General features: G+C 37.4%; 1 protein-coding gene across 1 annotated transcript in view; it reads right to left on the reverse strand.

Annotated features, from left to right (window-relative positions):
• The window catches only part of LOC134540643 (probable deoxyhypusine synthase), a 34,174-nt gene extending 23,743 nt beyond the window's left edge, over positions 1 to 10,431 (reverse strand). Inside the window, exons 1-4 of the mRNA XM_063383509.1 lie at positions 10,146 to 10,431; positions 6,144 to 6,253; positions 4,504 to 4,668; positions 3,177 to 3,395 (exon numbers count right to left, since the gene is read on the reverse strand). Of these exons, the coding sequence (XP_063239579.1) occupies positions 3,177 to 3,395; positions 4,504 to 4,668; positions 6,144 to 6,253; positions 10,146 to 10,305 (654 nt within the window). The 5' untranslated portion in view covers positions 10,306 to 10,431. The remainder of the gene's footprint in view (positions 1 to 3,176; positions 3,396 to 4,503; positions 4,669 to 6,143; positions 6,254 to 10,145) is intronic.
• Between the last annotated feature and the right edge of the window lie 3,271 nt (positions 10,432 to 13,702).

The following is a 13,702-nucleotide window of genomic DNA, read 5'->3' on the forward strand; positions in this document are numbered from 1 at the left end:
AAGATAACAGATGTATTATACAATTCACATTATTATAAAAATTTTGCACATTTTAACAAACATGCATAAGTTGCAGAATTAACTAATTATAAAATATTTTCCTACACAATAGAACCAGTACATAGTTTGCACTGTTATCATTCATATCAATATTACATCTAAAAAATAACACAAATACATATACATTTACTTGTTTGATAAAACTTTTGTATAATATACTATTTATTGTGATCAGGCAAAATACTATTGATACTGTTTGTGACAAAATTCATACACACTTGTTTGTATCCCTTACGTTTTACTTCATAGAGAAACTCGGATATGGATTATTTACGACACTCGAATATCTGATTAAAATCCATACCAGGTTCAATACATTAAGATAATACGTACATAGTAAGAAAAACTACTAATTCTACTTTGTAACTAAGTTATTGTCATTTTCTCTATGTTTTCCAGATTTTAAAAACAACTTTTCCATTGATTCATCCCTGCTTTCCAGTTTTTATCTGTCAGGATATCCAGAAAAATTCACAAAACTGAATTTGCTAAATGTTCCCTGACTTCTCCAGGTATTTTTATCATTTTTTCACTGAAAAAGAATGTAATATTTCTATTACAACCTGTAAAAATTGATTTCACTACTACCTAACATTGCCACAGTTACTACATACTAATAGTATCTCAAATGTTTAAAAAAATCTTGACATTGTAACAAAAATCCTGGAAACATCGAAAGTTCCATATCATAAAATTTACCGTATAAACCCACGTACCACCCGCCCCCGGGTAAGACCCGCACCCTTATTTTTAGAATGCCATGGTGGGAAAAAATGTTTTTATTGCAAATCTGCATTGAAAAAAAAAATAATTTAGTCATGATTTCTTTTCCCTTCAAACAGTAACAAATCGTAAAGAATTACCAAAAAAGTACGTACTATGCTACTTATTACAGCCTCGGCATTTGTGTTAAAAGTGTACAGAAGGCAGGCAACTGCAATGTGGCAACATCGTGCGAGTAGAACGTGGCATCGCCGTGCGCGATCGAGAACAACACGCCGTGTGTGCGCGTGACCTTGCCCAGCTCCCAGCTGTTTACAGTTACAATCTTCCGCGTCCATTATCGTGCGCTGGGCAATGACCTCGTTCAAACAAATAAACGATAAAGCACGTGAGTCTTAGCCACGCATAATAAAATCTATTTATATTACATGCACAATAAAAAACCTTGTGCCTAAATGTGGCATATTCTACAGCTTCCGCAGCTTTAACACATGCCTCTGAAATGCTATTAATTTCTCATCGTAGCTTGTCGGTGAACGCTGGCGTATTGTAGTACGCCGCCTCATGGACAAACCCTTTCTTACCATGAACCTGCGCATCCAGTTCCTACTTGCTTTAAAGCCTTCACCCACGTCAAGTTCACGAGCAATTTGCAGCGCCTTTAGCGAACACATTTCGGTGCTTACAGCGTACCCGAATTGCCGTCTGTCCTGTAAGTAGTCGTAGAGTTTTTCCTCTTATCTCCGGAAACTTTGCTACCGTAACACGGAACGCACGTCTATCGCCACTGGCCGAAAGCAGTTTGTCTTTACTTTTCCTCCAATCCCTCACACATGATTCCTCAACATCATATATTCGCCCAGCAGCACGGTTACCGATTTCTTCCATTTCACTGATTACATATTTTTAATTTTTCCACAAATGTGAAAGAACGCAACTTTTAACGATGCATTACAATACTTGCAGCCAACACACGTGTAAAACCACTGGGTACTTTGCAAATGAGGATAGGACAGTGCGTGGGAGCGCGCGTTTGTAACCAGCGAAGCTGCAGTGTGACAATGCTGAGAGGAATGTGACCTTGACTGTCTGCCGCTTCCTTCCCATCCTTTTCCCCTACCCCTCTTGTCCTTCGCAGCAACCTCCAGTCGCGCCAGCGTTATTTCGTCCCCGTGCAAAAATGGCCCAAGACCCACATAACACCCGAACCCTACTTTTTCGAACCTGATTTTTTTAAAAAAGGTGCGGGTGGTACGTGGGTTTATACGGTATCCCTTGTTCATGATGATTTTAAGTTGAATATGAAGGAAAACATTTCCACAAGACCTGACATAATTTGTTTGTATTGTGATATTCAAGTAATTGTTTGGCCAGGATCGTAGGACATACTAAATTAAAACAGCAAACATAATATACCACGGGAATAATGTATAGTATACATTATCATGCCATCAAGATCCAGGGATTAACTTGGATATATGATGTGGAACATTGCTCATATAGGAGAAATGTTGTTTATAACATTCCATGATTCCTGCTTATATTGTTTGCTTCCTTAATATCAATAAATGCAAAAAAAAAGTTCATACCTAACTATTCCAACATTTATCTCATCTGTGAACTTTAACATGTGAAACAGTTTACTTTACAATTTACACATGTTTTTGTTTACAATCAGTGCTTTACCATAGATGTAGTGTGTTCAAATAGGATTTTATGCATAAACAAAATGTATGTGTGCCACAACACTAGCACTACACATTAGTGCTGGCTAGCGCTGTGTATTCGACATATCGAATATACGTAATGTTCGTAGTTTCGTGTCTGTTAGCACCCCTGACTTGAAAAAAGAAAGAACAAATCTTTTATTTCCTCGCTATTCTGGTGTTTTTTTTTTTTTTCAGTTTGCCAACTATTCCGCGATGGCAAACAAAAGTGTTTCCTATTGCTGGTAGACTTGAATTAATTTCATTCGTAGCTAGGAATCCCAAAAAACACATGTTCAAGAGGCAAAGGAATTGGACATAGGCATTTCACACTAAATATCACAAACTATAAGACAATTTTACATAAATGTGGCCATGTGTATTACAAAACAATATAACAAAAGCTGGAAGCACGATGAATTTGAAGAAAAACTGTTGACTTAGTAAAGCAAAGTCCAGCATCAAATGAACCCATCAGTGGTTTTAACATTATATTTATTTACGTAGCTCGGCAAAAGATTGATATTTCCAGCTTATAATAATTTTTTCCCTTTGCCCCCATGAAAAATGTTATGACATTGTTCTACATATTAGAATTTTTTTTAAATGTTGTTATTCAAAAGAATTGTGCTAAAAACCAGCTAATTTGTGGCACAGGTGGTGGCTAGGGACAGGCGCAAACCTTACGCTCTGTTTCTGCTCGTGCAGCATGAGGTCGAGGCGGGGCATGACCCAGTCCTCGAACAGGCAGTAGTTCTCGTTGGGCACCAGCAGGTTGCCGATGCGGTTGAGTCCCTTCTCGCGCAGCTTGCGGCCGTCCAGGTTGAACTCGCCCAGGTACGTGGGCGCCAGGCACTTGATGAGGTCCTCCTCCACGCCGCCCGCCGTCGTCACCAGGCAGTCCACCTACACTCACGCCCGTCACCGACCCCCTGGGTTCGTGCTTCCCACTTTCCGTGCCATCTTACATTCTTCCCACAGGACAAAGTTTTAGGTAATACATAAAGTATTAAAGTAAATACTAGTTTAGTTACCAACAGAATAATAATAAATTTTATTTTCATTCTGTACTTGTAAACTCTTTGGCTCAATAATACTACTAGATTTTTTTAAATTTTTTTTATTTTATTTTTTCCTTTTTCTCAGGGGTTTCCCCATTGAGAAACCAAGATTCAATGATATGGAGTCAGATACTGGAAAACTAACATTTGCGCATCTTCATATTATGTATGTATATAATCTGTTTTAAAAGTACATAAAAGGTTAATTATGTTTGGTCAGTTACATAAATAAATTGTAAAATCTTGTGTAGGCAAGTGTTTAATTTTTTTGTAAAATAATAACTTTTTTTTTTAAGGATTGCTAGGCCTATTATTATTTTAGGTGAATAATACATTCAATATCACATCATCAAACAATAGTGCATTATTATAGTCAATTAGATGTACAAGTCCCTTTTTTTTTTTTTTTTACTCATATGATGACCCTACTAGTTCTGAATGAACAAGGTCAGCCCAGATATAAGGTCAGCGTATTGTTCAACCGACACAGCATTGCACCAACATTCCTCACCAGGATGTCTACAAATATATGATGTAAAAATCTGAGGTCTTTTTCAAAATCTTTAGTACATCAAAGGGTAATTTTTTTTAATTTATTATAAAAACCAAGCATCGTATGAAATAGTAGATCAACTACTTCAAGGATAATGTCGTTTTTTATTTTATTGAATATTACCAGGTGTGATCAACAGAGCAAAGAAAACATTTAAGTACAATGCTGTATAAAATAAAAATTACATGCCTGAATGAAAAAAAATAATGTAAATAACAATGTGAGTATATTATTTTTACGTTACAAAGTTAAACCTTTTCCGAAATTACTTCCCAGTGATTTAAAGTGTACATACAGTCTCCCACCATGTATGTCCAATGTGCAACTACAAACTGAAGTGAGTGTCGAAATAATGAATGAAAGCTAGCCAAAAGTGTGCTGCGACCTCCAGCCCACTCACCATGCGGTGCTGCACCAGGAAGCGGATGGTGTCGCGCACGCCGCACGACGACATGTTGGACGTGAAGCTCAGGAAGATGGTGCAGTTGGTGCGGCGCCGGATGAAGTCGTCGTCCTCGAGGTCGTCTAGCTGGTCCAGGGTCAGGGGCACCTGGCGGCACTCCAGCTGCGACAGTTTGGGGCACCGTCAGGCCTCCCTTCCCCCTTACACCCTTCCTTCTCGAGCTTCATGGAGCGCTGATTACGTTTCACTGGTTCATTATTTTTTTAATAGTGAAACTTGTTTACTGCTGGCAGAGTGAGTTGAGAAATTGACCGTCATCAAAGCATGACTAAAAAGAGTAATAATCAGAAAGAAACAAATATGTGAAACATCCAGGAATGGGGTGCTCTATGGAAATTTTGTGCACTTAAATACATGCACACATATGCACTCATACATTATTATATTATAACTCTATCTGGGAAGTTTCACGGTTAACGGAAGTGACGGCCTCACACGTCCTTTTTTTTTATTATTTTAATTAGGCCAGAACAACATAAACCAATTACCTAAATATTATTAGTGACAGATGCTACCTGCATATAACCCACACACATCAGCTACAGGCAAGAAATAACACCCCTTCCTTCTAAGAATATCTGGCATTAAATATACAGTTTAAGACACAATTTATAATGTATATTATATGCATGTGGTTATGTCCCATTCATCCAATGATATCTAGTCAACATCTTGATCACTAGAGGGTGATTTTATGATAACTGATGGCGAAATGAATTGGGGAAGTGAAAACGGAAGCACATGAAAACAACTCACCTGCTCATGAAATAGTAAATTCTCCAAGTAAAACCTATGTAGTAACAAAAGTTTTCATCAACCTTAGATTTTTATTTAGTTTGATTTTAAATCTCTTTATGGTTAGGTCATAACGGTTGGACATATACCATACTAACAAATAGAACATATCTCGCAGTTAGGAACCAGCACAGTGTTTGCCTGGCATGATTTTTGGAAACCCATGGTAAACACCAATCCAGTTGGATGGGTCAGGTTTCGAATCTGGGTCCTGATGAATGCAAGTTATGTTTTACGTTGGGCCACTTCACTCGGTATCAATCTTAAAAAAATTAAGTCAAATACTCAATGATTAAGAGCCCCGACAATCCAGACACACATATGGTGTGCAAAGCTTCAGAAAAAACTATGTGATTGTATAAATTTCTCAAGATACCCGAGCGATGTCTGTTTACGAAGGCAGATGAATAGTTCTGCTTCCGTATTTTTTTTAACTGTATTTTTAGAAGAGTGATAATGGCTAAAACGTGTTTTTTTTTCAGAATAATTTTTTGGATATGAAACACCCGGTACAGATTCTTGAAAACATTCAAGTGACCTACATTACACCTACATCTTTATTTCTCAGCCATATAATGTTATGGTTGTACTCAAATCTCATAGTTTCCCTATGCACAGCGAGAAGACTGCGTGCCAGTTCAGAGGTGACACCGTGCTATCAGCGAACATCGCACCTCATCCCACCTCACGAACACAAATACACCCCTCACTAGGCAGGCCCTTTAAACATACTGTGATTGCACAAAATATAATGAAGGCCACAAGCCAAAGACCACACCCACCATACTCCTTATCTGCTCGACTGCCAAGCCAAAGTTTGTCGCCTGAAAGCCACTGAACTTGTAAGTCTCCAAAAGGGCATGGTAGTTGACCCCTTTGTTCCAATCATATCCTGCAACAAGAATCAAAATATGAGATTCCCATAACTCTGTATTCATGAACAATAGATAAGTTTTCATCACAAACACACAATACATTAATATTAGGGATGGGCCAATAAATACCTCGAATCCTCAAATACCATCAAATCCTTAGTATTCAAAGGGTTCAATATTCGAGAAAAAAGATTTGAAGACAAATAGAGGAAATAAAGTAAATTAAAAATTTTAACACTGATAACCTATGAAGTTTACTAATTCAATTTTTTTCAAACACATATCCTGTTACCATTTGATTTCCCAAAATAGAAACTTTTAATGTGTAATTATATAAATAATATTACAATATGTATTGATTCTGGAAACTTAGTTTGTGAAACTAACATTTAAAGCATTGAATTTTAAACACCATAGTTAAAACTTTTTGTTTCTTGTACCTACATTATTTTATTTTTGACCCTTGAGAAATAGATTCTGATTCCAGGGGTATATCTGATATACTTTTTGGGATTTGAATTTCAGATTCGGATTTGAGCAAATGGGATTAAATCCATCAATAGTGAATATGCAAACGTTTATTTACAAAAACTTGTGCAGGGAACAGTCCCATTGAATTGCCACAATTCATATTTTTTTATAACAAGAAATTTTTTGTGTGGAAAAAAAAGTTAATTTTTTCCCCCCACATCAATACGCCAAGAGATAAGTCACTTATCACATAAAAATAAGTTTGTAGGAAACATTTGAAAAGCCATGCACAAAGCAATCAACGGGTCAAGCGTAGCTAGGGAACTACTAGTATCGGCACAGCGGTTTGCAGAAAATTTCACTGTGTATGCCGAAGTAAAACCTACAGTGACACAAGAAAAACCCTAGGCTCATTATTGCAATGTCCAATTTCAATCTACACTTTTAAAATTAAAAAAACATCTCCAAATTCCTGGCGAAACAATTTCAGGATTGCCTGCACACTTTTTTTTATCAAACTGTGATTTGTAAATAAATAAATAACTAAAACTAAACACAAGAAATTTAGGTACAAAATTTATACAGTTCGCAGGATTATTAAGTCAGAAAGCTAAAACCTTTCCAGAAATAATTTCCACATAATTTCAGTGGTCATTCGTTTTTAATGTGCAACTATAAAGTGAAGTGAGGAGTCAAAAAAACAAAATGCAAGAGAGCAAAGGGGGCTAGAAATACAAGTTTCATTACTTACAGCACCACTGTTGTTTATTTAGTGACATTTTTATGTCCAGTCCTTTATTTTGATTACTTTTATGTGACTTTCATCACCAGCAGACACCCAGCCATGTCACACTGAAACTACAATGCCCTGCAGACAAGCTTAAAACAAATGGCATACAATATGTAACAAGGATATAATAACTTTATTACAAGTGGTTAATATTTACTGCTGTACGTATTTAAAGTTTTTTATTTCATTCACATACGTATTTCAGTATTTTAATATGACAGCATCTTCCAAAATTTCATTCATTTTACAAAAAAATGTTGAATTCCCATTTTTTACAATGATTGTGCACATTTATATCGCCTTTGACTGGTTGGCATCATTCCTAATTGCAGAAAGCGTGCAGATGGTCGCATGCTGACCGAATTAAATCTAACCAAGCATATTGGAACAGCTCTGCCCTGCCGATCTACTGCACTTTAGACCGTGTCCCAACTCTCAGAGCGAGCACACTCTCTCGCCCACTCTCAATGTCACAGAGTGAACCTGTCCCAAATGGAAGGAGAAATACAACGAAAGCAATGTTGGTTTTCAAAACTTTTAGGATATAAGGAAATCTAGATTGATGTTAAAAGAAATTAAAAAAAAAAAAAAATTAATGTGAAATAATCATTTTTTAACATCCAATAACTGACAGTAACTAACATGGTCAGTTACATATTGGATGTTAAAAAATTATGTTTTGCGGTAAATTTCAAGTTGTAAATTTTAGTGCTTTGCGATACAATTTTATGAGAACAATTGGGCAAAAAAATTCATTGTGTTATACTTTGGAATCCTGAACAATGTTTTAAAACTGGTCTGCCAGGATTAAATTACACATTCATTGTACCCTCTTGTGCAATCACAAATTAAGGAATTCTTAAGTACCTACACCTTTACTTCATCACCTTCGCCACTATCAAGAGGTAGAAAACCATTTGTAATATCACAAATCCCTCAAGAAAATAATGATGTTAAATAGTTAAAGCACAAAAATTAGTTTTTTTGGTTAGTTCACTTGTTACAGATAAGCCCCTATTGTCCATAATTATCTCTGAAACACATAATTAACTCGAACATAGTGTCTATATGAAATTTGTAGATGTAAAATTTACTTCGAACACTAATTACATTTACTTCATAAGTTCAAATAATACAGTAAAACTTGCCTTTTTAGTTTAAATTGAGAAACAATATACAAAAAACTAATTTAATAGTTTTTTGTACTTAAAATGTAATCACTTGGCTCGAAAATCACCAGTTGTACTACGCAAAGTGTTTGCTGCCAAGTCAGAAACAAAAGAACATCATAAAATTACCGCATTTATCCATTACTTGTATGCTATCAGTCTTAATTAAGGGGATTTTAAGGATACTTAATGAAATTGAAGGGCACCTTTTTAAATTAATTAATTAATTAATAAAGGACTTTTTAAAGTTATTACGGAGGCATACAAACCCTGTTATGGAAAACAAAAGAATTATCTAGGAAAGGAGCTCATCGTAAAAAAGCAAATAAAAATCACAAAATGCAATTTTTTACTTCCTGTCTTTTTCTAATCAGTCTGTAAACTGGCAAGGCTATAATTGTATTATTTCATTAACAAATATAAATTTATTTTCCAGTAACATGATCATTGAAGGATATGATTTCCTGCACGTTGAATACATACTTGAAACAAGAAATTCACATGATATGAGCAGTTGTAAATCATTTCAAAGGTTAGTTATTTAAAATTTCTTCTTACTATGTAGTTTTTGTGATGGTTTGATTTCGTTAATAGATTTACTTGTTTCTGAGGTTAGTTTTTCATATCATAGCTGATTCTTCCTAAAAAAAAAAGGGGGGGGGGGTTGTTTTGTTAGATCAGCTAAACTAATGAACATATTTAATAAATAAATGGAAATTGTTTGTTATTGTATATCTATATATCTTTCTTTATAATGCATACCTATCTTTAAAATGAAAAATATTTTGGTAATTGTACAGTTTTAAATCACAAACATATTAACTTAACTGCTAACTTTAATTTAATATTTTGATTTAAATTAGTACACCAAAAAAAATCCAAATAAATAATATGCAATACATGGTAGGTACTTCATGTAGTGAATCTAACCAAACCGATCATTGTCATGACATTATTTTAAATAGATCCAACATAAACTAACCAACTATAAAATGGTAAACTACTAGAAATATCGAAATGCTGTTATACAAGATGATTATAAAATGTCAGGAAAAAATGTAGTTTCAAATTTTTATTTGCTTTGTTATATAATCACTCAAATAGATTGTTCTTACACATGTAATTTGTAGAGGTCACATCCGAAGACGAACATTTCACTTAATTTGAGTGTGAATCAGTGTGTGCCAGAGGAATAGTGCTCAGTAAACATAACCCCCACATGAACATAACCCCCACATGAATTATGAAATGGCCTTAGTCAATCAGATGCTAAATCATCAGCACTGCTGACCATCGGCTCATTGTACCAGGGTCTTAAGGCTCAGTCAGAGCTCCAGTATTTGTTGTAGAAAGTAAAAAAAATTAGAAACGACATGCGACCCACAGCTGCATTTGCACCCGTCACATAGTAACAAAGGTTTTATTTAGTTTGTACATGAAGATTCGTAAATACATACTGTAATTAACATGACACAAAACCTTTAACTGTTGGTGTTCCTTCCGGAATCGAACAACTTTCAACAAAAACTGCGTTCTTAGCTTTTTCTATGTCTTCAGGTTCTGAATTACCGGTAACCTCTTTTGCAGCAGCCTCAGAACATGACGCTAAGTCTCCCCATTGATCGGAACTAGACGACATTGAAAATTTAACCCGTTTCACATCTGTACTCAAATACAAAGAAAAATTACTACGATTACACCTTCGACGGATCACAATGTACGACGAACAAACATAACGAGCAAACCACTAAAACGTCGTCTGCTTGTGTTTTTCCAATAGCCTTCAACTTACTTTGGTTATATTTATACTAATGTTTGAAAGTATTATAATTATACACAATTAGTTAATCAGGAATTTTTATTTTTGCTTTAGGATTTTGAGAGTCAAATAGAATGACAAGGTCAAAAAGAGTTTTTAATGACCTGATTATAGCAATTTAATGCTTATTGTAATTGAGCTACAAAGACAAAATGACATAAAAGAGACATGAACATATTGATAGCCAACATAATTAACGACAGATAATTATTCCTGAAATTTAATAATTTTAGATTTTCTACAGGCTGAATTTAGAATAGAATTTCGCCTGCACGATTTCGACTTTAAGTTTAGGCTATTGGCAGTATTATTGCTATGGGCCACACTTATTGTTTCAAGCAATCTATGTTTGGAATGGACGTCCGTCAAAGCCACATGTCGTAGGATAATCGACAGCCGTCGCCCTTCTCATATGAAACATCCAACGACTACACGGATTAGTGCCAAAGAGGATAAACACTGTTGCACGGTTCCTACTAGAGAGAAGCGATATCTCGAAAGCATTAATTAAATCTCGAAGGATCATACAGCTTGCTCAGAAACTCCTGGATGTAAATTAAATGGCTGACAAACAAACATTTTTTTATTAAGAAAAAGCAACTTTCCAAAGTTAAAGTTACGAACAGTATCATGCAAATATGGAAATTGTTTTTACATTAAGTTGCCAGTCCAGTCACTTAAAGCACAGGGAGGGAGTTCCAGCTATGCTGCGTTCAGAAGAGGATACCGGAGTAACAGTTCTGCCAGCACCTGAAGCTGTCGCTGTAGCTAGCACTAATCAGTGCAGCCCAGCCGACCAAAAAGGCATTGAATGGCTGTACACCTAATGTGCGCAGAGCTGTTTCTAGTGTTGAAAAGTGTAAGTATTCGACCGACAAGTTTGGTTACACCCAGGGTGTAGCTACATCTGTAGCCTAGCCACGAACCCGACTGTCGGGGGAGTAGTCAGTGGGTGTTAGACTGTGAGAGCAACATGGTGACATCAGGATCGCCGTCGACATCGACCAACACCGCATCTTCCCAAGGCGATGGCGATGGCTTTGTGAAAGTCTGCAGAAAAAAAGCAAAAATTGCACACACGAAGAGATGGACATAAGCACCCCATCCGGTTCTGCGCCACCTCACAAACAGCCGCAAGCAGCCGCACCCAAGAAGCGACAGATGAAACCCCTGTTCGTTTTCCTTTACCAGAGGCGCCAGTACTCCATGTTGTACACCACGCTGCGAAACGTCCTACAGAAAGGTTCTCCTGTAAGAACCACAGCCGAGATGAACTACTGGTAAACACATACAGCACCCCAGAATATCAGCGCACCATTAAGGCCCTTGAGGCCATCGGCGCGCAACACTCTGCTATGTTCCAATGGGACGAGATGCCCCAGAAATTCGTTCTGGGTGGAGTGCAATGCCACATGCCCTTCGATTTCCTGTCGTAGGAGTTTTTGGCAGCAAATCTGCCAGTCCTGAACTGCTGGTTCTTAGAGAACTGGCAGAAGCGCGAAAAGTGCGATGTGCTGGTAATAGAGGTCCCTTAGACCTGCAGCATGGGAAAAAAATCCACTCCCTAGCATGATTATTCGTGTTGACGATTATAAAAGGCCCAGTGGTCCCAAACAGTGCAGCAATTGCCAACGATTCTGCAATGCTGCTATTGTTTGCAAGTAGTGCAGTGGCACACACCGAAGAACAGAATGCCCAAATGGAGGGAAACAGGAACACAAGAAGTGTTTCTACTTCGAAGGGCAGCATTGCGATAACTATAGGGGGTGCAGGGAATACAAGCACGAATCCCGCACACGCCTACCACTCCAAGTACGCAAGGAGCACGAGCAATCGTCTCATCGCACCATATACAGGACAATCTGCGAGCTGCTATGCAGCTCCTGCCCCAGCAGCCAGGCCCCTCGAGTTACTTCGGCCCCTCGAGGCCAAATCCATGGGGCCCCCCATAGTACCTCCACCACCAAGCATCGGCCAGTACATGGTGCAGGCAAGCAGGAACAGGCACACGCCCTTGCAGCATAACTGCGAGCCCAAATACAACTATCTAGACTATCCAGTACTGGCGAATAACCCCCGGCCACGCAGACAAAATAGTCCTATACTAGGCAGCCGAAAAAGTATGAGTCAGGCCACAAAAATGGTGAAGGCAAACATCAGCAGCTGGCTCAGGAAAATCTGCTGGCAACCAAGTTTGCCTCAACAGCGACGGAGAAAGAAACGCCCTCGTCCACCCCGGGGCAGGCTGAGCCTGTACCCGTGGGCACCATGATGGTAAATGCGGCCCCAGTGCTGCCATCTGCCCCACCCGCATCCCAGGAACAGCTTGTCCGACAACCGAATGTGACTGACTTAATGAAAGTGCTGGAGCAGTCACACACTTTCAACTCAGACTCCAATTTGGCAGCAACCATCGTACCTATGTGCCAACTTATGGTCATATGGTGTGACCCAAGTGTTCCCTTAACAGAAATAGTTCAAGCCACAATGTGTTTCGTCCAGACCCTAGCTGCCAAGCTTAATGTCAGCAAATAATCTGATTATGAGTTGTGACAAAATCCTGGCTAGTAGGTTTAAGTTACGTTCCATCATATTCTGGAATGCATGCGGAACTAAAATTAAACTGCCAGATCTTGTAAACCACCTGAATAAATATAAAATACGACCGACTGATAGACTTTCTATATGAAAGTATGCAGTGTTGTTAAGTAACGAATTACAAGTAATCGGTTTACTTGTAACGATTACTTTTCAAGTAATTTATACTTGTAACGAGTTACATTTAAAAAAATGTAATTCGTACTTGTAATCGGAATACATAACATAAATTGTAATCGATACATTAAGTTAATCGATACTTTATATTTACTTGCCGTTACTTTTATTCTCGGAACGTATAATGAATACAATTAAGATCAAGAAAAACATACATTTTTGTATTAGTAAAGTTTATAATTTTATGCTTGTAGTGCTACGAGGACAGCCTAAGTTTCACCCCCATAGATCGACATGCACGAACAGTTCCGAAGTACGTCGCTCGATCGGGTAACTTCGGTAGTAGAAAAGCGCGGGCTATAGCTACAGCTTTTGAACGTGAACAATGATATCGTTTTTTGATCTAGCAAGAGATAAATTGCAAAATTGTACCAAAAGTGATAAATATAACACTATTATGGGATATGTAGACAGTGAAATCGGTTATAACAATTTCTTTGAT

The sequence above is a fragment of the Bacillus rossius genome, chromosome 1 (genome assembly GCF_032445375.1).
Source record: "Bacillus rossius redtenbacheri isolate Brsri chromosome 1, Brsri_v3, whole genome shotgun sequence".
Lineage (NCBI taxonomy): Eukaryota > Metazoa > Arthropoda > Insecta > Phasmatodea > Bacillidae > Bacillus > Bacillus rossius.